Source organism: Neoarius graeffei, chromosome 5 (genome assembly GCF_027579695.1).
Source record: "Neoarius graeffei isolate fNeoGra1 chromosome 5, fNeoGra1.pri, whole genome shotgun sequence".
NCBI lineage: Eukaryota > Metazoa > Chordata > Actinopteri > Siluriformes > Ariidae > Neoarius > Neoarius graeffei.
The window spans coordinates 58008174-58035953 of record NC_083573.1 but is presented as its reverse complement, the minus strand read 5'-3'; the positions used below and the strand labels follow the sequence as shown (position 1 = coordinate 58035953).

The 27780-nt window shown below is 42.8% G+C and overlaps 1 protein-coding gene across 3 annotated transcripts in view; it reads left to right on the top strand.

Moving 5' to 3' along the window:
* Positions 1 to 27780, top strand: part of ascc3 (activating signal cointegrator 1 complex subunit 3) — a 395456-nt gene that overhangs the window by 199372 nt on the left and 168304 nt on the right. For all 3 annotated transcript variants that reach the window (XM_060922147.1, XM_060922146.1, XM_060922145.1), the window contains exon 13: positions 6502 to 6573. In XM_060922147.1, coding sequence (XP_060778130.1) covers positions 6502 to 6573 — 72 coding nt within the window. The remainder of the gene's footprint in view (positions 1 to 6501; positions 6574 to 27780) is intronic.

Below are 27780 nucleotides of genomic sequence, written 5' to 3'. Positions count from 1 at the left end.
AAGTGCCCTTGAGCAAGGCACCTAACCCCCTACTGCTCCCTGGGCTGCCCACTGCTGTGGGTGTGTCAGGGTCCTGTTGTACTGTATGATCTACTTAGCTGATATTAAACAAACATGCTAGATAAAACTATTTTTTTCGCGGTGCGGTTTCCATCAAATCCTGCGCTCTGATTGGCTGGCGAGTGGGTCCGTATCTACTACGGACCCTGGTTATGGACCTCTGGCGACTCGCTTGTTCACAACAACAAGCATAGTAGCATTTTTTTGTCAACATTTATCTTTTTTTTTTATAAGATTTATTTATAAGATTATCAAAAATCTTATAAATTTTTGCCAGCATTTCTCAGGAGAATAGCATTAATTCTACAGCATGGATAGCGATAACGACAGTCTTCACAGCGGAAGCGAGTTTTACTACCCCGAGGACGAAGAAATAAAAGAAAACATTTCAGGAGAAAGCTAAAAACCTCTAACTTGTTAACGCCGAGCAAAAACATGGCTGAATCCTGAATGACTCCTATTTGTATAAATAGGGCACTACATAGGTGGCAAAATGTAGGATTTTTTTTCCTGCCATGGAAGTGCACTTGTATACCGAGGAGGAAGCAATTTGCATTACAGCCATGAATGAGGATTCAAAATGGCGGCTCAGCTCAGTTTCCCCTTTCAGGCGCTCTCGTTTTCTGTTAGAATTTGGTAAAGAAAAAAATAAATATATTATTTACCAGCTTAAGGTCGGTCTGTATGGCGAAATACCGTGACCTCGGCCTTGAATACTGACCCAGAGGGCCTCGCTCAGTACTTTCAAGACCTCGGTCACGGTATTTCACCATATGGACCTCCCAGCTGGTAAATAACATATATATCTGTCAGGGTGCACTGAAATTTGAAACCAGTAGTGGTCAGAAAATAAAGGCCAGTTTTGGTTTCTGTCCAAAAGAGAGAGAAAAAAATGTCTGAAAAGTTTGAGGGGGAAAAAAACCCAACCTGATTGGAAAGGCCTGTCAGACCTAACACTTCACAAATAATTTTAATGATAATTAGAAAGTGATTAAAAAAGCTGTTTATTTGCTTTGCTCTCCTGCAGCAGTCAGCACGGAAGCGTTCATGGAGTTTTTTTTTTTCTTTAATCAAGAGCGCAGTCTTTTAATTTGAGAGCAGTATTTCTTCATTTCATGTTCAGATTTGGCCCTCTCTCAAATAGTCCTGGCTCGTGTGCAGCTTTACTCTGCTCCTGCTCGAAAAACCTGCCCCCCCCCCCCCCCCCCCCCCCCCCCCTCCTCGGATTTTGGTGAAACGACACTATCAAAATTCACTGACCAATAGAATGCAAGGTATGACGTTGACCGTCGTCACTGCCTCCTAAGCTGCATTTGCTTTACTTACGGGCAGTTACTGTTTAACCGGGTTCAGTGTGATGGGAAGCCAATGTGCTATGGGGCTACTATATGTAGCTATCCATTATCTAGAGCTCTACCGCTTATCGGTCAGGGGAGGGGGGAAACTGAAGCCAATCCTAGCTAACTTTGGGTGAGAGGTGTGGTACATCCTGGGTAGGTCGCCGAACTATCGCAAGGCTAACACAGAGATGAACAACCATTTACATTCACATTCACACCTCTGGGCAATTTAGAGTAGCCAGTTGACCTGATCCACATGTCTTTGGACTGTGAGATGAAACCGGAGCACCCGGAGGAAACCCGCGCAGGCACGAGGAGAACATGCAAACTCCACACTCAAAGCCCGTAGTCCACCATGAAGTTTGAACCCAGAACCTTCTTTCTGTGAGTTGACAGCACTAACCACTGCAACACCGGACTGCCCTGTATGTAGCTCATCTCATCTCATTATCTCTAGCCGCTTTATCCTGTTCTACAGGGTCGCGGGCGAGCTGGAGCCTATCCCAGCTGACTACGGGCGAAAGGCGGGGTACACCCTGGACAAGTCACCAGGTCATCACAGGGCTGACACATAGACACAGACAACCATTCACACTCACATTCACACCTACGGTCAATTTAGAGTCACCAGTTAACCTAACCTGCATGTCTTTGGACTGTGGGGGAAACCGGAGCACCCGGAGGAAACCCACGCGGACACGGGGAGAACATGCAAACTCCACACAGAAAGGCCCTCGCCAGCCACGGGACTCGAACCCGGACCTTCTTGCTGTGAGGTGACAGTGCTAACCACTACACCACTGTGCCGCGCCTGTATGTAGCTATTCTAGTAAAAAAAAAAAAATGATGCTGGTATATGTATGTATTCACTCCTGAGGTCCACCAAGAAAACAAGCAAAATACATATACTGATAACCAGGCCCTGGATGGTGGGAGGGGATGAACCCTGTTAACCAGTAATTGCCCATAAGTAAAGCGAGCATACTCAAGGAGGCAGTGTCAGTTTCACTGGTCACTGTCGTACCTTGCATTCTATTGGTTGGTGAATTTTGATAGGGTCGTTTCACCAAAATCCGAGAGAGAGAGCACAGAAATCTGTGAGCAGAAGCTTCATGAGCGCACAAAAGCAGCCTGAGGGTGTAGGAACAATTGCCTTGTACTGCTCCCGAGAGCGATCGTCCCTCCTCCCCACTCCTCCACTCTCCTACTCTCTACGCTTTATGGTCCAGTCCTGAGTGCACTTACGTGATCACGATGCAACTTGACTCGCTGACTACAATTCACGTTCATCAATAAGATGAAAACCAGACCCGTTACTAACCCAAATATTCTTCAGTGACTTGAAAAGCGCACACGGAAAAATATATCAGAAGAAAAACACAACCTGCTAGAATTGTTCAGAGGAACATACAAGGCAACTCTTAATAAAGGTATTATATCAGCTACATATAACTGCTTGTTAGGACTCAATACACACTCCACATCATATATCAAAGCAAAATGGGAAACCGAATCAGGGACTGAAATAACAGATGAAGAATGGGAAAAAATATGGAAATTTCAATGGAAATGCACCAGTTCAATGAACTGGAGGGAATTTAACTGGAAAAACTTAATCAGATATTTTAGAACACCACATCAGAAATGCAAATTCAGTGACATTATCCCTGTTTGTTGGAGACATTGTGGCCATCAATGTGCAAACCACCACCATGTTTTCTGGGACTGCCCCAACATAAAAGCTTTTTGGTCTGAGATACATAAGGCCCTACAGGACATCTTTGAAGAAGATATTGCACTGGACTTTAAGACTTTGTACCTTGGATACGTTCCCGAAAACTGGCTGAAAGTGGACAAATATCTTATTAACATTCTATTGGTGGCCAGTAAAAAAGCCATCACCAGGAACTGGCTACAACCACACAGCCCAACAATTATTACGTGGAGAGATATTGTGGTGGAAATTTACAAGATGGAAGGAATAACAGCACATGTTAACCAAAAAACTGAGGTTTTTTTTGACAGATGGTTGAAATGGTTTTATTTTGTCCCTGCCAAATGGCCAAATGAATCCTTACTATAAGTGTATATATTACGTATCCTTTTGTAAGTACATGTATGTGAAAGACTACTCCCTGTTTGTAAATAGTTGTTGTTACTGTTGTTGTCGTTTTTTTTGTCCCCCCCCATTTCCTGTCTCTTTTTTTTTCTTTCTTGTTTTCATGTACCCACCACCCTTTACCTTGAAAAATAATAAAATATAAATTAAAAAAAAAAAAGAAAAGCGCACACGATAGTGTTTCAGATCTATTTGGTTAGCGATCACACTGTGCACGAGCCCAACTGAACCGTGTCCGAGCGCAACTCTTCCAAGCGGTCCACGTCTACAGTTTAAGGGTGTGATATGGGTCTCCTGGTGTGAGTACACGCCGAGTGTGAGCAGGGGCTATTTGAGAGAGAGAGAGAGGGCACAAATACTTTGAGCAGCAGATCAACTTTGAAAATGCCATTTGGAAACATTTCATTGTGTGTTTACTGGTATACAGATGTACAGTACCAGTCGAAAGTTTGGACACATCTTCTACTGTAATTCAATGTTTTTTCTTTATTTTTATTAATTAAAAGTCACTTCATGTCTTCAAGTAATGATGGCTGTTCGTTCTCTTTACTTAGTTGAGCAGTTCTTAATGCTTGTGTCACACTGTCTCGTATCTTGCAACGTAAGCGGCGTGTGGGTCAAACGCCAGGAAATGAGGCATATTTTGTCCAAAATTAAAGTCCTGTGACGTACACGGCGTACGTGTGGCGCCTCTGGGGTTTGTATGGGGTTCAAGGGATGTAAAGTCATGGCGTACTGAGCCGTGTGCGTCGCATATGATGCGTTGCCGCGGCGTAACCGTTTCATTCTTACGTGTGACATTGCTGCTGCGTACCTGCGGCATTCACAGGTGGGTATAAAAGGGGGCCTCACGCTGCGTTCGTTGTCATTTGTCACAGTCAAGAAAGCATCATGCCAGCGAAGAAGTCAGGACCCAAGAAGAGCAAGGGAAGAGGGAAGACATCAGCCCCATCCACCCAGCCAGCCCCGGAGCCACCTTCATCAGACACATGTCAACTAAAGCGTTCGCACGGCGTAATAGGTGTTCGAGCGACGTTGTCGCTGCATAGCTTTCATTTTTACGGCATACACGTGACGTATCAAAGCTGCTACATTTGTGCTACGGATTTTTAAGTGCGTACTTAAAAATACGCCGCACCCTGGCGTACAAGGAGATGGCGTTACGCATCCTAGAGTATTAGCTACGTAAGCTGGCGATGCTGTGACGTTCCTTTCTTACTGCCACGTATCCTGATACGCCGTACACAAGCAAGGCTGAAACGCCAGTGTCTGACACAAGCATGACGTAATATTGATAGCTACAGTTGTGGAATAGGGCTGTTTACTGTATTTTTATTGTTTACTGTTTGATCTCAAACACATTACGAAGGCAAGAAATCGCACGAATTAACTTTTGACGAGGCACCTGTTCATTGAAAAGCATTCCAGGTGACGACCTCATGAAGCTGGGTAAGATACTGCCAATAGTGTGTAAAGCATCATCAAGGTAAACGGTGGCTACGTTGAAGAAACTAAAACATGAAACAGATTTTTTTTTTTTTTTAACAATTTTTTGTTTCCCACATAATTCCATCCATGTTCCATATTTTATGTCATAAGGGGTGTTCACATGGCACATATTTGCATCGATGCTGCACCGATGTATTTTGTTGCGATATATCTTACACCGGTGTAAATTTTGTGGAGCGTTCACACGTCACAAACCTGCTTACTAGAGAGAAGCGTGTTAGCACCGGTGCAGCCCCACTTGCGTTCACACGGCAGTTTTTGTGACCGTGCTATACGATAGTAATAATGCGGAAATGAAATATGCGCATGCATGAAAATGTACTTCCTTTTCCCGGTTGTCATGGCATCACCAAGCGCCGGGAAAACAACGTGGATGAAGACACGCAATTCTGTTGTTGTTGATATTCGCCATTTTGGAAGCGCAAAATACCAGGATGCAAATTATGCAATGCCCGTATGTAATCAGCTCTCCTCACGCGTAGCGAGTCTACCCCTGTAGCGTTCAGACGTCCCATTTTATATCGGTGCTGCCCCGCAAACTAGCATTTACTCCGGAGTAAATTTCTTAAACCACCTCCCGAGCAGGGTTAGATTTAGTCTGGTTAACACCAGACCATATCACAAGTGAAATATGGTCTGGAATCCGCCTATTGAATTTCTCGCAGGGGAGGTGTGGTTTACGATTGTCAACGGCCGTTTATTGGACGTTGCGAATGTCTATCATTTGGCGTATACGTAGCCCATGGCCAATCATGGCAGTTGTACCCGGTGACGTAGTTAGAGCGACGAAGAGGATGAAGAAGCCAAACCTTACCAAACCCTGTCAGGAGCAAGGCAAAGGCATCTGTCTTCGCGTCAACGAAAGACTGTAACGCCAAACGCTGATCTTTTTTTAAAACAAACTTTCGCTCTAAACTATTCAGAACAGTGTCTAAAGCTTGATCGAAAGTTTGGTTCGTATCGCTCGCCGCCATGTTAAACGTGATCCGTAAACAGTCCCAAATAAACTACAAGCTTCCGTTTGTCGAGTAGTACGCGTCACCGTCTTTCCACCCCTCCCCACTCTCTGATTGGCTCCCTAACTCAGGCGAGCCTTTAGACCATAGTTTCCATGCTGTCTTTTCAGATCGGAACGATTGTGCAAAGCAGCATGGGATTTCCCAGGCTAGGTTAGATTTGCACCGGTTTAAGCAGCTTTCAGGGGCTACACCGGTATAACTTTGTACCGTGTGAACGCTCTACCGGGGCAGCCCCGGTGCTACACCGGAGTAAAAGTTGCCGTGTGAACACCCCTGTAGTTTTGATGTCTTCAGTATTGTTCTACAACATAGAAAATAGTCAAAATACAGACAAACCTATGAATGAGTAGAGGTGGCAAAATTTTTATCCATCATTACTCCTCTTCAGAATTGTCAAGTATGTGACGGATTATATGGTGCAGTACAAACATGCATGTGTGTGTTCTGTGTTCAGATTCAGCAGCTGCACGACATGGAAGAGGTTTGCTATGACAAAGTACTGGAGCAGATTAAAGCTGGACATCAGGTACATGTGTGTGTGTGTGTGTGTGTGTGTGTGTGTGTGTGTGTTCTCCCCAGTGTCCTCATTAACCACAGCTTGAAAGTCACATGTCCTCAGGACTATTTAAGTCCTAAGTTTCCCTGAAGAGAACAGAAAAGAAGAATCCACACAAAGTCCATCACTTGGCAGCTTAATGCGGTTTTATTGAAAAGAATAAAAAGCCCTGGAGTCTGGATATGTCCACTGTAAGAGTCCAAATTCTGATAATGACTTATTAAATCAGATCCAGAGTGGCTCAGTCTGTTCTGTAGTATCTCACAGACGTTTTCACTCCAGGGCAGTTTGTGACTCTTGTTTCTTGCTGAACTCCATTTCAGAGATGCACAATTCACTAAACTAAAAGATGCTTACCCACCACATCCATGCCCAGAGAATTATAATTGCAGCTCATCTGCTTGATCCAAGATTTTTTTTTTTTGCGGGGTTTTTTTTTCCCCTTCTGTTTTCTCAGATTTCTCTCCAGTGTCGATCACTGCCGATTCACATCCACCCAAACCATAATCATGAAGTTGATTGTTGTTAAATGAATGGTGGGCTGAAATAAAGGTGATTTTTTTTATTTTAGTTTATGATTTGAAAGCAGGTGACCTGTGGAAAAGCCTAACAATTCAGCGTGTATGTAACTTATGTCGCTGAGTGACGGGGTGACTTAAAACAAGTCCATATCTCTGTAGAACAGGCGTACACACTAAGGGTGTCTGTTCTGGCCATTCTGACACCTTGACTACTCAGGAGATAAAATACACAATGACTCCATTTCCAAGGTTCAGGTCTGATCCTGTAGTGTCTCACATGCTTTGTACAATATAAATCCGAATAAAACTGAAGAAATTGACCAAATGTGTCTGGCAGCCTGGGAAAATCCTTTTACCGCGATCTATTTCCTGTTATTTGTATATAGTTCCAAAGGCTAGAGACGTTCCTGAACTGAAATGCTTCTCTTGTGAGTCACAGCTAGTATCGAATTATAAACTGATGTGATTAGGTTTAGCATTGGGCAGAGGTAACTCAGGGGCTACAGCACCGGGCTCCTGATCGATTGAATAAATTAGATAAATGTAAAATGCAATGTCTTTTAACTTCTGTCAGTCGCTCTGGATAAGGGTGTCTGCCAAATGCCATAAATGTAACTTAGGCTCATCTTCATTTTGCTCTGGCACATAACTATCAAAGCATGACATTCACTTTGTGGGGAAGTCACACTTGGCTAGCAAGGTTTTAGACCTCGGCAGACCACTGAGTACTGTTTTTAGCACTGTGCTTGTTAAAAATAAGATGAGATGAAACGTTATTAATCCCGAGGGAAATTCATGCGCCCGAAATTGCTCCGTAACAATACAATATAAATTAAAAAACAACAATACAAGCTGGAAAAAAAAAAACCCTACGTAAAATAAGAACTATACAAGAAATGAATGCCTAATAGAACAATAGAAGTACTGTAAGTTACATAAAGGGCTGAACTACAAACTAAGATGGAAATTAGGGCTGTGCGATATGGGAAAAAATGAATATCCCGATACATTTTCTCCATTTCACGATATACGATATATATCTCGATATATTTAAATCTCTTCTAAAGGACCCCATGAAATCTAACTTTTACTCTTTACTGTTTTCACTACAATCCCTGCAGATTAAATAACATTCTTGGTTAACTTTACAGGTGGTTTTCAACAACACATTTTAAATTGTCATGTTAGTGATTAATCACAAATGAATTGAAATAAGACTATTTTTATTCAACAAAGATGTGGCACAAACTGCAAAAACAATCTTGAAAATTGCAACAAAGGGGCAATACAATACAGAGCTGCTCAGAGCTCAAACCAATAAAGTGCAAGCTCAACACTGAGAGACATTTAGCCTAAATAAGAAAAGTGCTCTTTCATTAAATTATTTTTAAAAAAAAATAGATCTCCAAGCTATTAACCTGACTACTGAGAACCACTGGAACATTCACAATAGAGAGAGAGATTGAGGGAGAGCAGAGAGAGATCTGCAAAACATCATTTTTCTCTTTGCACACTTTTGAACTGAATGTTTTCTGGCTCTGCCTCTCAGATGTGTATAATCCCGGCTGCTGCCTTTCGTGATGACAGGTTTTTTTGCACACTTTACAAACTGGCATTTGCTGTTCCACGTCCTCCTCGTGATAAAAAAAATGCCAGATGACTGACCCCTTACTAGTTCTTTTAGGAACCAATTCGTCCGCTTCCATTTTTAATTTGTCGCTGAAATTGACAGAGCTTACACGGTAGCCTACGCCAGGGGTTCCCAAACTTTTCCATGCCAAGGCCCCCCAAACAGCATTAGCTTCTGGCCGGGGACCCCCTTTGCAAACCCACAGACAATGCTACAAAATTAGTGCTGTCAAGCGATTAAAATATTTAATCGCGATTAATGTCGCGACTGTCATAGTTAACTCGCGATTAATCGCAATTTAATCGCACATTCTTGTCACACGAAAAACCATTGTAATTCTCTTACCAGCATAAAAAAGTGAATGGGCTTGTTTTGTACCAATGTTTTTCTTATTGCAAAGCATAACACGTCTTGACACAGCCACTGCAAACTGAAACCTAAGCTGAGCACCAGGGCTCTTCGTCCCGAGGCTAACAAGAGAACCATGAGTGAAGTGATCTACTGCTTGAGTTAGTCTATCAGAGAGACAGGTTACACAGTGACGGTAGGCTTGACATGCTTGATTATAATATAAAGTACACTATTATATTAACTTTAAGTTGTTCGTTGATAAATATTGCATTGAATCTGATCTTTACTGTTTCAGCTCACTTAACACATTTTGTACTTTTACACTTTCTGCCTGTTGATGCGTCGCGCTGTCCAATCAGAGGCGGCCAAATTTGCATATTACAGGAAGGATTTCTGGGATAGCATTGAGTTTACAGTTCAGAGGGATCTGGCTTCTTTAGACGCTGTCTTCTTAAAACTGAATAAATATTTACAAAGAGCCAAATGAGCCAGTCTTTTGAACGGCTCTTTTCAAAGAACGGATCACAAAGATACGGATCCCATCAAAGAGCCATAAATCCCATCTCTACTAGCACGCCCTGCCCGCGCTGGTTCTTTGAGGGAGGAGGGCAGAGGACTCTGGCTGTGCGGGGCATTACAGTCTAGCTGCTATCGTTTTTCTAAGCAAAGTCTCTGTTCCAAGTTCCTGGCAGTTTCAAAAGCTTATGAAAAACCTACATCATGCCACAGAGCGTTAATCTCACGATAAAAAAATTATCGCCGTTAAAATTGAGTCAAGTTAACGCGTTAGTAACGCGACATTTTTGACAGCACTATACAAAATATGTAAAGAAACATCAGCTTTTAGAATGTTTTCTCTTACTTTTATTCAATATTCAATAATTGTTACATTTGTTTAGCATAAGAATATTATTAACTAACATGTTTTCAACACAAATATTTTCGCCATGAACAATAAACTTTTCAACAAACTGTTGATAAGAACAGCACAAAAGAAATCAAACCACTCTCAATTGTGTGTGTGTGTGTGTGTGGGAGTGACAGACGGTTTACACTAGTGGGAGGGATGGGCTTGGTGGCTCCTACATAGTTTGTCAACCCTGGGCTTAATCTCCGTCAGTGCCATACGCATGTCATTGTCCACATGTAGACGTGCTCTATGTTTGGTTTTGAGTACCTTTCAAGTTGAAAAGCCAGACTCACACAAGTAGGTTGTTGCAAAAGGGAGAAGGCATTTCAATGCCCTGTCAGCCAAGCTGGGACGGTCCTTTCTTACATGTAGCCAGTAGTTAGACAGGGGAAGCGCCTCAAAGTCCATTTTTAAATCCCCGGAGTTTGTCATCTCAATCAGCTCCTCCTGTGACTTTAAGTCCAGACTAGAACCGACACCGGGGGCAAAGGGGTTCCTAACCCAGTTTAAATGTGTGTTTTCGAGGTCAGGGAAATAGTCTTTGAAATATCCTTGGAGGTGCTCCAGGTGGGACTGGATCAATGGAGAGACGGAGCCCAAATCATCACATGACAGCAGCTCCTGGTGAAGTAGTGGGAACATTCCTGTAACTCCCTCCTGCAGCTTGTTTGACCACAGCATGATCTTTTTGGAAAAAGCACGCACTTTGTCTTGCACCTGGAGTATGTATGCGTCACGTCCTTGCATGCTTTTGATTCAGTACATTTAGATGTTGGAAAATGTCTGACATGTATACAAGTTTGCGGATCCAGGTTGCATCGGTGAACCGATCTGCCAGCTGATGCTTTTCAGATGAGAGGAACTCTGCAACCTCCCTCCGCAGCTCATAGACACGGTTCAAAACTGCGCCCCGTGACAGCCAGCACACGTTCGAGTGAAGCAGCAGCCCCTCAAAACGAGCGTCCATCTCATTACAAAGCAGGGTAAACAGTCTGTGTTTCATGGCACGGGCTTTAATCAAATTCACTACTTGTATAACCTCCTGTAGTACCTGATTCAACTCGTTATCCATCCTTTTTGCGACCAGTGCCTCGCGATGAAGCATGCAGTGTGTGGCCACTACATGCGGGGCCTTCTGCTTAATGAGAGTGGTCACTCCACTGATCTTCCCGGTCATTGCCGCGGCTCCGTCCGAACACCCCCCCACACACACACACAACGGGTCCAGTCCAATCCGTCAGACTCGATGTAATCGTCCAAAACTTGAAAAATGTCTTTCCCAGTAGTTCTTCTTTCAAATGCTTTACAAAATAGTATTTCCTCCACAATACGCTAGTTTGAGGAGCAAAGCAGCTTGATAAATGGCGCAAACCGCAACGTCACAGGCAATCGGAGAGATGAGCATGGCAAACAACGTTTCGATATGATGTATTATTATTAATAATTATATTTTATAATAATGATTAAAAAACTAATTACAATAAATGTAATAATTATTTTAAAAATATATATATTTTTTCACAATTTTTTTGTTATCGTCCCTCCAACTTTCTGAGGCCCCCCTGGCGGCCCCCCACTTTGAAAACCACTGGCCTATGCAACACCAGCGATTGCACGAACTGAGTCAGCGCTGTAAACCGGAACCAGGAAATCTTCGCAGTGTTGCTAGATACTGCTGACGTTTTCCAGCCCAAAATATGTTCAAAACCCGCCAAAACGCACTTAAAACCGCCCAATCTGGCAACACAACCGAAACTAGAAAATCTTCCCGGAAGTTCCTTTCAGCACCGAGATGTCGCCTGGGATTGGTTGGTGAGTGCGTGACGTTATTGTTTTCTTTACTCTTAGACAGCCTCTCACGTTACTGCCTGAGGGACAGGGAGAAAACCACCGGGAAATGTTTTAAACAAATGCAACAAACACGAAACGAACGCAAGTTGGAAGATGACCATAAAATACTCGATAGTTATGATATAATAATTTTATGTATCGCGCACAGAATTTTCGGCGATATATCGAGTATATTCGATATATCGCACAGCCCTAATGGAAATAATGAATGCAGAAACCAGTGTCTAGCTGGTTATCATTCTAACAATAGAAATAAGGTAAGTTAATGTAAGAGACTAACCTAATGGTGAAAGTAAATATTGCACATCTGTTGGGGAAAAACATTATCGCACATGACGGCTCAGTATATTACACATGATGTCGGTCTTACTGTCTTGATTGATCAGCTGTCCATCTTGCAGGAGGGGGAGGAGTTATACAGATTTATGACCACTGGTAGGAAACACCTCCTGTGGCGTTCTTTCACTTTTTTCATTTTTAATCACAGTGTACCTTTATAGTGTACAGCTGTCGAAGAGGAATGATTTATAATCCCACTATCCAGTGCAACCAGAAGAGGATGGGTTCTCTTTTGAGTCTGCTTCCTCTCCAGATTGCTATCTCATGGCGTGTCAGAGATTTTCCTTGCCGCTGTCACCTCAGGTTTGCTCATTAAGAGACTACATCTACATCCAGATTTCTGCTTTGGGATAATATATACTGAAAGGAACAGGTAGCACGCTATCGCTTTGTAAACTATATACACTCCCGTTCAAAAGTTTGGGGTCACTTTGAAATGTCCTTATTTTTGAAAGAAAAGCACTGTTCTTTTCAATGAAGATCACTTTAAACTAATCAGAAATCCACGCTATACATTGCTAATGTGATAAATGACTATTCTAGCTGCAAATGTCTGGTTTTTGGTGCAATATCTCCATAGGTGTATAGAGGCCCATTTCCAGCAACTCTCACTCCAGTGTTCTAATGGTACAATGTGTTTGCTCATTGCCTCAGAAGGCTAATGGATGATTAGAAAACCCTTGTACAATCATGTTAGCACAGCTGAAAACAGTTGAGCTCTTTAGAGAAGCTATAAAACTGACTTTCCTTTGAGCAGATTGAGTTTCTGGAGCATCACATTTGTGGGGTCGATTAAATGCTCAAAATGGCCAGAAAAATGTCTTGACTATATTTTCTATTCATTTTATAACTTATGGTGGTAAATAAAAGTGTGACTTTTCATGGAAAACACAAAATTGTCTGGGTGACCCCAAACTTTTGAACAGTAGTGTATTTAATCAGTCAAATCGAAAAGCTTCTTCATAAATGATGCATGATGTCCATTTGCACATGAAGTGTCATTTAGACAAGTCATTGATGTGTCGAAAAATTTGGTAGGTCAAAAAATGCCCAGGCGACACGGTGGTGTAGTGGTTAGCACTGTCGCCTCACAGCAAGAAGGTCCGGGTTCGAGCCGCATGGCCGGCGAGGGCCTTTCTGTGCGGAGTTTGCATGTTCTCCCCGTGTCCGCGTGGGTTTCCTCCGGGTGCTCCGGTTTCCCCCACAGTCCAAAGACATGCAGGTTAGGTTAACTGGTGACTCTAAATTGACCGTAGGTGTGAATGTGAGTGTGAATGGTTGTCTGTGTCTATGTGTCAGCCCTGTGATGACCTGGCGACTTGTCCAGGGTGTACCCCGCCTTTCACCCGTAGTCAGCTGGGATAGGCTCCAGCTTGCCTGCGACCCTGTAGAACAGGATAAAGCGGCTAGAGATAATGAAATTAGATGAAAAAATGCCCCCCAAAAAAAAGGTCTCATCGATGGGTCCAAAAATGGCTTCTTACCCAGTTTCATGGGCGGCACGGTGGTGTAGTGGTTAGCGCTGTCGCCTCACAGCAAGAAGGTCCTGGGTTCGAGCCCCGGGGCCGGCGAGGGCCTTTCTGTGTGGAGTTTGCATGTTCTCCCCGTGTCCGCGTGGGTTTCCTCCGGGTGCTCCGGTTTCCCCCACAGTCCAAAGACATGCAGGTTAGGTTAACTGGTGACTCTAAATTGAGCGTAGGTGTGAATGTGAATGGTTGTCTGTGTCTATGTGTCAGCCCTGTGAGGACCTGGCGACTTGTCCAGGGTGTACCCCGCCTTTCGCCCGTAGTCAGCTGGGATAGGCTCCAGCTTGCCTGCGACCCTGTAGAAGGATAAAGCGGCTAGAGATAATGAGATGAGATGACCCAGTTTCATCTTTGCAGGAAAGGCTTAAGCAACATTAAAATGTAAATCAAAACATTTCAGCAAAACAAAATTGTGGAAATATAGTTCTGGTTTCTTAAAATTGTTAGGTCAAACAGTGTAATAGATAGAAAAACCCAAATCTGGCCCAAGCTTGATTTTTCATCTTTTTGGCTGTTTGACACCGCAATATTTGACAGCTTTTCCACAGACCACTGCACATATGTTTAAATGCTGTTATTTGACGAAGATCTTTGGTTGAACTTTGCACTTTGTGTCCTTGAGGAGGCTGTTGTTGTTGTTGTTGTAGAAGTTGAGTTATAAAGCATTTTTCTCAAAGCAGAAATAAAGGCTGTTGTGTCTGATATGGAAATAACTGTCTGTTATCTGTGGCGTCTCTATAGACCACCAGTTACCACTACCTGATATGTCCTTCACATAAGTCTGTCATAACGTGTTTCCTCGACATTTTTTGTCTGAATGACACTTCCTGTGCAAATGGACATCATGCGTCATTTATGAAGAAGCTTTTCGATTTGACTGATTAAATATATAGTTTACAAAGCGATAGCGTGCTACCTGTTCCTTTCAGTATATATTATCCCAAAGCAGAAATCTGGATGTAGATGTAGTCTCTTAATGAGCAAACCTGAGGTGACAGCGGCAAGGAAAATCTCTGACACGCCATGAGATAGCAATCTGGAGAGGAAGCAGACTCAAAAGAGAACCCATCCTCTTCTGGTTGCACTGGATAGTGGGATTATAAATCATTCCTCTTCGACAGCTGTATACGATAAAGATAAACTGTTCTCAGTGTGTTGAAAGGATGGTTCTGTATGAGCGTTATAGTCTTTATGAAGAAAGAGTCAAACATGGGCATAACCTGATTTAGGAAGCGTAGATCTTTAAGGTGTTAACGCCAGACCGTCTGTAGGAGCAGAAACTGAGTAGTCAGTAGTTAACCTCCAGCAGGCATTTCTTGCATCACCCTTTAGTGCAGATGAATCTCAAAATTGCAATGTTTTGTTCATCTGTGCATCACACAGTACAGAATTGTAGTGCATTATAGAATCTATACTTTTTTCCCACCTGTTTAATAGTTATGGCCAAAGAGTGTAGTGGTGGCTCAATGGTAAAGCTCTGAGTTACTGATCGGGTCAGGGGTTCGAGCCTCAGCACTGCCAAGCTGCCACTGGTGGGCCCTTCGGCAAGGCCCTTAACTCTATCAGCTCACCCTCTCCACATGTGGTCAGAAGTTTACATACAGTGACATGGATGCCATCTTGGATATGAATGTCATGGCAATATTTGGGCTTTCAGTCATTTCTTTGAACTGTTCTTTTTCTGTGGCAGAATGTACAGCATACAATTCTAATAAAAAAAAAACCCACTAGGATTTGGTGCACAAGTTTTAATTTTCTTTGGGTTTTCTGCAATCAACACAGGGTCAAAAATATACATACAGGGTCAAAAATATACATACAGCACACCTAATATTTGGGTAAAATGTCTCTTCGCAAGATTCACCTTGACCAAACATTTTTGTTCACCATGAACAAGCTTCTGCAGAATTCTGGTTGGATATTTCATAGCTCTTCATGGTAGAATTGGTAGAGTTCAATTAAATTTTTTTTTCTTGGCATGGACTCAACTTATAAGCACAGTCCATATATTTTCAATAGGGTTGAAGTCAGGACTTGTTTTAAGCTTAATATTAGCCTGCTTTATCCTCCACAACCAGCTCTGATGCGTGTTTGGGTTCATTGTCCTCTTGTAAGTCCCAAGTTGTGTTCAAGTTTCTGATGAAGAATTCTGAGGTAGTCCTCCATTATTCCATCCACTTTGTGCAATGAACCAGTTCCACTGGCAGCAAAACAGCCCCAGAGCATGATGATCCTACCACCACCAGATGATACAGTGTCCCTCTGTACATGGTGGTCATTGTGGCCAAACACCTCAATCTGTCTCATCTGACCATACAGCTGTCCTCTAGAAGGCTTTTTACTTTGTCCGTGTGGTCAGTTTCAAACTTTAGTTAAGCTTGAAGGTGTCAATTTTGGAGCAGGGGGTTATAGCAGCCCACGGTGATCTGAACTGTAGACAGTGATCCATCAGCTTCCAGTTCATGGTAGGACTGTGCCATGGTTGTTCCTGACCATCCAAACCAATTTCCTTTCAGCTGAGGGTGACAGTTTGGGTTTTCTTGAAGCAAATTGGCTTGGCAAAGTGACTACACCTCACAATAACTTGGATACAGTTGTTTGAACTGGTCTTGAAATCTGCATTTGTGTAGAAATGGCTCCAAGAGACATTCCGGAGTTGTGTATATCTGTGATCCTCTTTCTCAGATCTGCACTGAGCTCCTTGGACTTTCCCATTTTACTGTGTGTTGGTCAATCCAATGAGTGCTATAAACAAACCCTTTTTATGAAGGCACAGAGAAGCTACCAGCTGTAGTCAATCATGATCACTAACAGGAAGTTCAGAGACCTCGGCCTTGGCAAGATAAGAGACATTTTGGAAGTGTCAGCACCTCTGAATTAATAATCTAAGGCTACGTTTACATTAGACCGTATCTGTCTCGTTTTCTTCACGGATGCACTGTCCGTTTACATTAAACCGCCTGGAAACGCCGGGAAACGGGAATCCACCAGCGTCCACGTATTCAATCCAGATCGTGTCGGCTCCGGTGCTGTGTAAACATTCAGAATACGCGGATACGCTGTGCTGAGCTCTAGCTGGCGTCTCATTGGACAACGTCACTGTGACATCCACCTTCCTGATTCGCTGGCGTTGGTCATGTGACGCGACTGCTGAAAAACGGCGCGGACTTCCGCCTTGTATCACCTTTCATTAAAGAGTATAAAAGTATGAAAATACTGCAAATACTGATGCAAATACTGCCCATTGTGTAGTTATGATTGTCTTTAGGCTTGCCATCCTTCCACTTGCAAGTGGTAAGTGATATGCGCTGGGATCACACACACAGCGGCTCAGTCCCGAATCACAGCTTGTTCACTTCACTCGCGCACACTCTGTGAGCTGCGCAGGGCCGGAGTGCGCACCCTCCAGAGGGCACTCGCTGTTCAGGGCGGAGTGATTTGGAGAGCAGGATGCCTGCGGAGCCGAGCGTATCCGTGTATTGGTATTGCTGTGTGCACGCAAATCATGTATTGGTGTTGCTGTGTGCACACTAATCGTTTTAAAAACGTTAATGTGATGATCCGCTGATACGGGCTAATGTAAACATGGGCTAAGTGAGCGTATGTAAATTTTTGACCCTGTTTTGATTTCAGAAAACCCAAAGAAAATTAAAACTTGTGCACCAAATTCTAGTGTTTTTTTTTTTTTGAATTAGAGATGTATGCTGTACATTCTGCCACAGAAAAAGAACAGTTCAAAGAAATGACTGAAAGCCCAAATATTGCCATGACATTCATATCCAAGATGACATCCATGTCCCTGTATGTAAACTTCTGACCACAACTGTATTAGTGAGAAAAAGCTGGAGAAGAATATGACGTGATCAAACATTGCTGTCACTTGATAATACTTGTGTTAATCACGAGAAACCCTCATCATGCATTGCATCAAACACAAAAAATAGTGAATGTACCACATAGTTAACTGTGGAATACAAAATATGTACTGCGACTCTTTGTGCATAACTCTTTGTGGGTGTGTTATTTGCTCGTTTGTGTGTCCATGCGTATCTGCTTGCCCCTTATGTCTTTTTATCTCCCACACTCTCAAACTCAAAAGGGACAGGAAAAGCTGTGAATTCAGCTCTCTATTCTGTCCATCTGCTCACAGTAATGAGCTTCCTGTGTCCCTGTCCATGTGCGCGCGCGCGCGTGCACACACACACACACACACACACACACACAGGCGCTTGCCATGTTAGTCGCTTACATGACAGTCAATACTCAATCATTTTTTTCAATTTTAAAAATGCTCAAAAGTCTGCAGTGATGAAAACGTGATAATACAGCGACCACAATCAGACTGAGAGTTTCATCTGAAGAAACTCGCTCCATTTCTGTTCAGGGGCTGATGAAAACGGAAAGTCCAGTCCTTTAGGCTATAGGATTAAAAGTGCTTTTGAATTACAGTCTTCTGGCCACAGAGCAAGCATCAGCACATCATCACATAAATCCTTAATAACTCAGAAACTGCATATTGCATCCTTGACTCTTGGCCTGTAGCTATTAAAAGGGAATGATTGCCAATATGAAATAATGAACATTTGCTTTCAGCACAATGGCTGCACAACGGCGTGATTACTGCTGCAGTTAATTCATTTAATTAGCATTAATGCTACCTGAATACCGTTGTCATAAAAAAAAAAAAAAAATCAGTGCAGGGAAAAGATGAAGGTGGTAAAGTGAGCCAAAATGCTAGAGCCTAAGCTGAGACAGGGCAGGAGATCAGATGAATTTCTCACCATCTAACAAAATCTGCACTACAATTACAGCCTGCTTATTTATACCATCTGCTTCAAAAAGTTCCTTCTTTTCACACCACGGCCAACATGCTTTGCCCACCAACACTCGAGAAATAACTCCCAGCTGTAATACTGGCACTGTCGAATTAGTCTTAATGTTTAGTGTGGCGACTTTATGGTTATGTAATTATTTTATCGCAGTGGTGTCAAACACAAATTGTGTCCAGGCCACATCGGCCTTTAAAGTGCCATAAAGTAGCGATTAAATTTTTAGCTTATTATTTATTCTATAAATTAACACTAATAACCTCACAGACATGAACAGAACCGCTTCAGCTGGACTCACTAGAAGGTGATATCATTTAATAAAGCTTTATTACTATACAGTGCCAGTGAAAAGTTTGGACACTCCTTCTAATTCAGTGGGTTTTTTATTTTTATTAATCAAAAGACACTCCGTGTCTTACAGTAATGATGGATGTCGTTTCTGTTTACCGAGTTGAGCGGTTCTTGAGATAATATGGATTACTACAGTTGTGGAATAGGCCTGTTTACTGTGTTTTTATTATTATTTACTATTTACTGTTTGACCTCAAACGCATTAAGAAGGCAAGAAATTGCACTAATTAACTTTTGACGAGGCACAGCTGTTAATTGAAAAGCATTCCATGTGACTACCTCCTGAAGCTGGGTAAGATACTGCCAGTAGTGCGCAAAGCGTCATGAAACATATTTTGTTTAACACTTTTTTTTGTTTTTTTTTGTTTACGACATAATTGCGTATATGTTCCAGATGTTATTTCATGGTTTTGATGTCTTCAGTATTGTTCTGCAACGTAGCAAATAATCAAAATACAGAGAAAAACCTTCTGAACGAGTAGGGGTGTCGTAACTTTTGACTGGTACTGTATAGTAAGGGTTACTTCGCTGTATGGATGTTGACTAGTTGGGGAAATGGAAAAAGCAGGGAGGCAGATGGTGAAGGGATGCAGACAGATGGTTAAAAGCGGTGTCAGTGTAATATTTCAGACAAGATGAAACACATTCTACTGTCAGCTTCACCTTGTGTAAGACTGCACTGAGAACGCAGCCTTGTGCTTTAATGCTGCTTTGATATAAATTAGTTTGAAATCTACTTTTCGTACTGCACCCATTCGTTATTGTTTTAACTATGAAAAAGATAACGAGTCCACTACCTAGTCTGCTGCTAAAAATGAATAGCTGTGCAGTAAAGTAGTTCTCTCCATCGGGTTCTGCATTTCATGATTCCGAGCCAATCAGACTAAAGGCCGAAACCCAACGCTTCTATATCATTTTTAGATACGAGACTGATTGCACTCGATGTGTTGCTTTTTAACCAGTGTTTCCTCACTGTGATATGCGAGTCCACCCACTCTGTACAGTGGCGCGAGTGGGTACGAGGGCAGACGCTGTGCTACAGATCTGCTGTGAATTCGGTATCGTGTGAAAATGTTAAGCAGTGGTTCAGTGTGATGATCAGTGTTCAGAGATGTTCAGTGTACTGATGATGCCTGTAGGTTCTCATCAAGGGCGGCTGGTGCATAAGGGCGATTGGGCGATGCACTGCCAAAACGGAAAAAAAAAAGGTTTTTTTTTCTTTTTTTAAAACAAACTTTCACCAGCGCTGCTCGAGGCCGTTTTAATCTGTCTCTGGGTATCATTGTCCAATCAGGGTGGTCTTGCTTCTAGAGTACCCGCCCCTTTTGGGGCGATTTCAGTCACGCTGAAAATCGCCCAAGAGTTCACTGATAGAGTCGCATGTTAATATATTTTTTTTTTCTCCTGACTGACACTTCAATGCAATCTCTTTGGGTTCCGGGGGGGCTTGCCCTAACGTGCTTACGTCACTGCGAAGCGCGGCTGTGACGCCCTGGCTCAACCGTGCCGTCCGGCGTTACGCCACTGCCTCCCACACTCTATGCTCCCACAGTAATACCAACTGCAGGCTGTGTGTTGATTTTGCTGTGTTCTTTGCATAGCCTGCAGGTGGAGTTGGAGCTTGCAGTCTGGGGGTAACCAGGAGGCGGAGTCCAGGGAATTTAGCTGGGGTTCTGTCACCCGGGAGGGGGCTCTCATTTCCAGCCCTGGCCTGACGGCGAGAGGCTGGGAGCTTTCTCATTTCCAGCCCTGGCCTGACGGTGAGAGGCTGGGAGCTTTCTCATTTCCAGCCCTGGCCTGACGGTGAGAGGCTGGGAGCTTGCTCTTCCAGCGGTTGTGGCTGGCGGCCTGCTTGTTGTGTCTTTGCTTGCTTGGTATACTATAGCCTGTAAATATTGTAAAATAAATGCGCACGTGTATATATACCACTAACAGTGTATGTCTCCTTATATGTGGTGGCTACCTTGAGCCAGGTGGCCCTCACAGCGGCAAAGTTGCGTTCGATCCTCTCAGTTTCTGAGGTGAGATGGATGCGGAAAGCAATTCAGTGCGGTCCTTAAAAGAAGTTCCATTTAGTCAGCGATCAAATCGAGCTAAATTGGCAACAAAACAAGCTGGACCCCCCTCGACCAAATCTAAACATAAAACAAATTTCGACAAGGGGGGGGAATGATATACTCGAGGTTTTACTTCAACATGGTCCCAGCGCAAATCCTGGCGAGCTGGCTGCGAGGACGCCTCAGCGGTTTTCTGCTCCCCCTGCTTACTTTCCCACCCTGGAGGTGGCTCCACGGACAACACTGCTCGGACGGTCACTGGAGTTTCGGACATGCGTCATTTGTCGGAGAAAATAAAAAAACATGAGTCATCAAAGATTCACATGGGCAGCTGCCTGAAATTTTCAGCTTTTGGGAGTGTGAACATCGCTACACAACCAGATGAGGGCTACAGGCTAGCAGTTCACTGCCACAACGATGAGGTGAGCAAGAACAGGCACATATTAAACCGGCTCATCCAATGCGTGAAATGTTGTGGAGTGTTCGAGTTAGCTCTACGAGGCAAAGACGAAACTGAGGGCTCCAGTCACTGTGGTGTTTTTCTGGGTTTGGTTGACTTCGTGACACTCACACACACACACACACACACACACACACACACACACACACACACACACACACACACAGTCACAGAATCCGTTCACTTTTGATGTTTTCAACGTGCATTTTTATATTTGCCACACTTTGCTCTGAAAGTTAGCACTTTGGTAACATCCTTGGTAAATACCAGTAATTGCAAGATCTAAAGATCCATTCATCTATTTATTCAACTGCTATTGTTATGTTAGCCAACTATTTACAATGTTTTGTTACAGTAAGTGCACTTTCCTGTTTGTCCTTAAGTTGCACAGTCTGTAAAATTCTTGCTGGTCATGGAGTTTGAAGTACAAAATCTATTTACAGAACATTCTGTAGAACAGTTGACTTGCTACCTAGGTCAATTTACTTCAGTCCTGTGGACATTTATGGTCCGTGTAGACATAACGGGGGAAAATTGCCCCCCCTGAAAAAAAATTCAGGAGCCGCCACTGGTTCTCATGGAAGCTTTTTATTTTTCCTTCCCCCCCCCCCCTTTGTTTTCCTTTTTGTGTTTGTATAGTTTGATATTTGTTTTTTTGTTTGAGTGTTTTGTCCGCCGGGTGTGGTGTAGCTCCGGACCCAGTTTTAGGTGTCGGTTCCCTTCAGGCCTTGGTCCGCCGTGGGTGATGCCTGTGTTCCTCACTATGGACTGCAGTGAACTCGTTGCTGTTTTAACATCAGGGTTGGCCAGCGCTCGGTGCGGCGGTGCTTGGTGCGGTGTTCCGAGCAATGTTGCCCGGTGGCGTCGCGGCGGCTGTGCAGGCGGTGTAGGATATTACATCCTGTCCTGACCCTATTTTGGTGGACTTTTTTTTTTGTAATTGTAAAGCGACCTTGGGTGTGAGAACGGCGCAATATAAGTTGGCCATTATTGTGGCTACTGCCTCATAGAGGCGAAGCGAGGCAGTAGCCACGATGTCATTGTGTTGTAAGAATGAGTGTAACAATAGCGAAACTTCATAACCAATCAGCACTTATCCTGATCAAGTTCAATTACCCGTTCTACTTCTTGATAAACTTCGGAACCAATCAGAACCAGAAGCAAAATCAGAGAACTTCGTAGTATCGGAAGATAATCAGCAGATAAAAAGAGAAACGAAATTCACCTCGTGGTTCGCCAAGGCTACGGATTCGATATCAAGTAATTGGTGTTTATTTTAAGAAAATGTACCTTTTGATTATCACAGCTTTTGTTTGGTCCTTCTGAAAGGTCAAATGAAAGATTTTGTAAGTTTTTTTTTTTTTTAAGCTTTTTGGCAGATATACTGAGAAGCCGATATCAAACTTCCGCTATTCGCTTTAATCTTTTAATTTTATTTTTTATTTTAGAGTCTCTACACTTGTGTAACAGAATGTGCTCATTAGTACTAAATAATGCTTCCAAGACAATTCATGAACCAGTGCTTTCTTCCGATTTTGAAAATAGATCTAGTTCACAGTGCTGTATTTTGAACAAAACACAGTAAACAAAATTGCTAACCAAAATACTCCAAGCCCTGATGCTGCTCACAGCTTGGCGATGCTTGCAAGAGATGAGGCGAGTATCACTGAAAACGTGTGCTATATTTACTGTATGGACATGGTATCAGAAAACAATTTTATTTATAAGCAGTAGCCACATGGACCCATAGGGTACCTATTTTTGTTTTAGGCATGAAGATGCAAGATGGTGTATGATGTGTGTTTCAAAAATTCCAGCTAATTCAAGCTGAACAGGTCTGTCTCTCAACATGGTGTCGAATTTCCTGCGCAGGAACGTGATGGTTTAGAGTAAATTTGATTGAAATGACCATGTACAGTAACCCGGGCAGCACGGTGGTGTAGTGGTTAGCTCTGTCACCTCACAGCAAGAAGGTCCGGGTTCGAGCCCTGTGGCCGGCGAAGGCCTTTCTGTGTGGAGTTTTGATTTCTACACTGAGTCAGTACAAAAACATTTGAGTGTCCAAATGTTCGTTTTCCAGCACAAAATTAAATGTTACAGAAAAAAAATGTTTGTATCTGAGCAGCATATTACATAAGAGAGCACTTTTCAGACTAAAAAAGGAAACATAATGAAGGCTGCTGGGTTTTGGTGCAAAATGAAGAAGCGAGTGTGACAGTCAAAGTGTCCAGAAGGACTGTAGTTGTTTCTGTAAGATGTTCAGTAAAACCTACAGCTCATTTCCTTATCAAACTGCACTCATTGTACCTGAGACTTTTTTTTTTTTAAAGCAAAGGGTCGTCTCACACCAAATATTGACTTTGTTTCATTTATTATGGCTTACTGCTGTTTATAGTGTTCTTTTTTCAATGTTGAAACATTTCGTTTCGTTATTTATTAAGCCGGCGGCACGGTGGTGTAGTGGTTAGCGCTGTCACCTCACAGCAAGAAGGTCCGGGTTCGAGCCCCGTGGCCGGCGAGGGCCTTTCTGTGTGGAGTTTGCATGTTCTCCCCGTGTCCGCGTGGGTTTCCTCCGGGTGCTCCGGTTTCCCCCACAGTCCAAAGACATGCAGGTTAGGTTAACTGGTGACTCTAAATTGACCGTAGGTGTGAATGTGAGTGTGAATGGTTGTCTGTGTCTATGTGTCAGCCCTGCGATGACCTGGCGACTTGTCCAGGGTGTACCCCGCCTTTCGCCCGTAGTCAGCTGGGATAGGCTCCAGCTTGCCTGCGACCCTGTAGAACAGGATAAAGCGGCTAGAGATAATGAGATGAGATGTACAGCAAGCCACATTATACCTGTAAAATAAAGTCAGAATTTCAGCCTGTTGGCACAGCTTAGCTGCTTTTTCATGGCTGCTCTATAACTCGGACAGTCATGACCATGTGTGAGATGGGCAAATCTATTAGAATTTCACTGAATTTCTATCCATGTACTATTTCATGCCACTATAACCACAAGTCTTTTTTTTTTTTAAATCAAAAATGACTGAGTTGTTTTTTAAGCATCTGGGGCTGTTATGTCTATCTGCACTATCCTTGTGATTTCTAGGCATGCTGCCATAGCGCCATAGAGAGGAGCTACTCTCTCAGCTTGATATTAAATTGTCAGAACTGCTGGCGACATGTATTAATTTCATCTGGGCACATGATGGATGGAATTTTCTTTATGAAATACCCCCTTTAGCTCCTCTGAAGAGACCTGGGCTGGCAGACAGTGCATTAATAAGCTTAAGGAAGAGTTCAGTAACAGCTTGAGCCTTTACTCTCTCAAGGCTTCGACATGATAAAAAAAAAACCACAAGCCACTAAATAACATTTGTTGCAGAGGTCCCTGGCCCTCTTGTAGCTATTTTTAAATTTAAAAAAATATATATTAGAAAGGGATAAGCGGTAAATATTTTGTTTCTTGAATTTGTTACATTCCTCAATCTTTTAAGAAGTTAGCTATTAGCTGGAACGCATTTTAGCTGTTTTTGTTAGGTTTTCTTTTCTAACCCAATTTTTTTGAGCTGTAAAGTCATTCAGGATGTTTTGCAAGTCTGTGGTCACTCAAATAACCACTCATTACAACCATAGTGAGAACCGCGAGTTGGCTTAGTGGTTAGTGTGTCCGCCTCTCGATCGGGAAATCGCAAGTTCTCCTCGCAGTCAGGTCATACCAAAGACCATCATAAAAATGGTACCTACTGCCGTCTGGCAAGGCACGCTGCAATACAGATGCGAGTGGGGAGTCAAACTCTCGCAGTTACCAGAGTACTAGCCCCCCCCCCCCCCCCCCCCCCCCCCCCACCACTGTAACCCTAGCCATGTAATAGGCGAGAGGCCGAGGGTTACGGAAACAGAGATCGGCGCCGCCCTGTGCGCCACATGGCGTGGGAAGACTTTGACAACCATAGTGAGCAGAAATGCTCTGAATGTTGAACCTTGCTTCAACAGCCTGAGTCCATGGATCCAACCTGTCTTGTGCCAACCTATTCAGGCTGGTGGTGGTGGTGTAACAATGTGGGGAATGTTTTCTTAGCACACTCTGTGCTAGGGATCGACCGATATGTTTTTTTCAGGGCCGATACCGATTATTATGGAATTGGGATGCCGATAATCGATATGTGCAACCGATAAATGTAAACATTATAATTCACATGAAATTAAACATAGCACACACTGACACAGACCTTCATATCCATGAAATGTATGTTTAATTGTAAAATTGAACATGAAATTTTGTGCAGGGAGAAGCCAGCAGCATTTGTACAATAAAGTCAAACATTAGTTAGAATAAAATGAGAAAATAATAATAAAATAAATATTCACCAATAAAAAAATAAATCACTCCCTACTATATTACAGCTCACCATTTTCAGTGGAAAATAAATGAAAATACACTCTGGATTCTTTTACACTAAGAACTAAGTAAGACTTGCCAACTTCAAGTAGTTTTTAAATAACAAATCAAGTGTAGGGAGCTGCCTGCAGCATTTTTTAAAAAGTAAAATCAAACATAAAGTAGGCTATCACTCCCTATTATGTAACAACTTAACAAGTAACCATCTACATTCTAATGCTTTTACAACCCCGATTCCAAAAATGTTGGGACAAAGTACAAATTGTAAATAAAAATGGAATGCAATGATGTGGAAGTTTCAAAATTCCATATTTTATTCAGAATAGAACATAGATGACATATCAAATGTTTAAACTGAGAAAATGTATCATTTAAAGAGAAAAATTAGGTGATTTTAAATTTCATGACAACACCACATCTCAAAAAAGTTGGGACAAGGCCATGTTTACCACTGTGAGACATCCCCTTTTCTCTTTACAACAGTCTGTAACCGTCTGGGGACTGAGGAGACAAGTTGCTCAAGTTTAGGGATAGGAATGTGAACCCATTCTTGTCTAATGTAGGATTCTAGTTGCTCAACTGTCTTAGGTCTTTTTTGTCGTATCTTCCGTTTTATGATGCGCCAAATGTTTTCTATGGGTGAAAGATCTGGACTGCAGGCTGGCCAGTTCAGTACCCGGACCCTTCTTCTACGCAGCCATGATGCTGTAATTGATGCAGTATGTGGTTTGGCATTGTCATGTTGGAAAATGAAAGGTCTTCCCTGAAAGAGATGTCATCTGGACGGGAGCATATGTTGCTCTAGAACCTGGATATACCTTTCAGCATTGATGGTGTCTTTCCAGATGTGTAAGCTGCCCATGCCACATGCACTAATGCAACCCCATACCATCAGAGATGCAGGCTTCTGAACTGAGCGCTGATAACAACTTGGGTTGTCCTTCTCCTCTTTAGTCCGAATGACACGGCGTCCCTGATTTCCATAAAGAACTTCAAATTTTGATTCGTCTGACCACAGAACAGTTTTCCACTTTGCCACAGTCCATTTTAAATGAGCCTTGGCCCAGAGAAGACGTCTGCGCTTCTGGATCATGTTTAGATACGGCTTCTTCTTTGAACTATAGAGTTTTAGCTGGCAACGGTGGATGGCACGGTGAATTGTGTTCACAGATAATGTTCTCTGGAAATATTCCTGAGCCCATTTTGTGATTTCCAATACAGAAGCATGCCTGTATGTGATGCAGTGCCGTCTAAGGGCCCGAAGATCACAGGCACCCAGTATGGTTTTCCGGCCTTGACCCTTACGCACAGAGATTCTTCCAGATTCTCTGAATCTTTTGATGATATTATGCACTGTAGATGATGATATGTTCAAACTCTTTGCAACTTTACACTGTCAAACTCCTTTCTGATATTGCTCCACTATTTGTCGGCGCAGAATTAGGGGGATTGGTGATCCTCTTCCCATCTTTACTTCTGAGAGCCGCTGCCACTCCAAGATGCTCTTTTTATACCCAGTCATGTTAATGACCTATTGCCAATTGACCTAATGAGTTGCAGTTTGGTCCTCCAGCTGTTCCTTTTTTGTACCTTTAACTTTTCCAGCCTCTTATTGCCCCTGTCCCAACTTTTTTGAGATGTGTTGCTGTCATGAAATTTCAAATGAGCCAATATTTGGCATGAAATTTCAAAATGTCTCACTTTCGACATTTGATATGTTGTCTATGTTCTATTGTGAATACAATATCAGTTTTTGAGATTTGTAAATTATTGCATTTCATTTTTATGTACAATTTGTACTTTGTCCCAACTTTTTTGGAATCGGGGTTGTAATGTCCAAGCCTGATATTCCCAATTTAGGATTATATTGTAGTGAAGGAAGCACAGTTGCTCTGCATGTTAAAAGCTCTGGTTAAAAGGAGCGGCTGCTCCTTTAAGAGTCTGTTCAGAGAACGGAAGTCGGAGTGA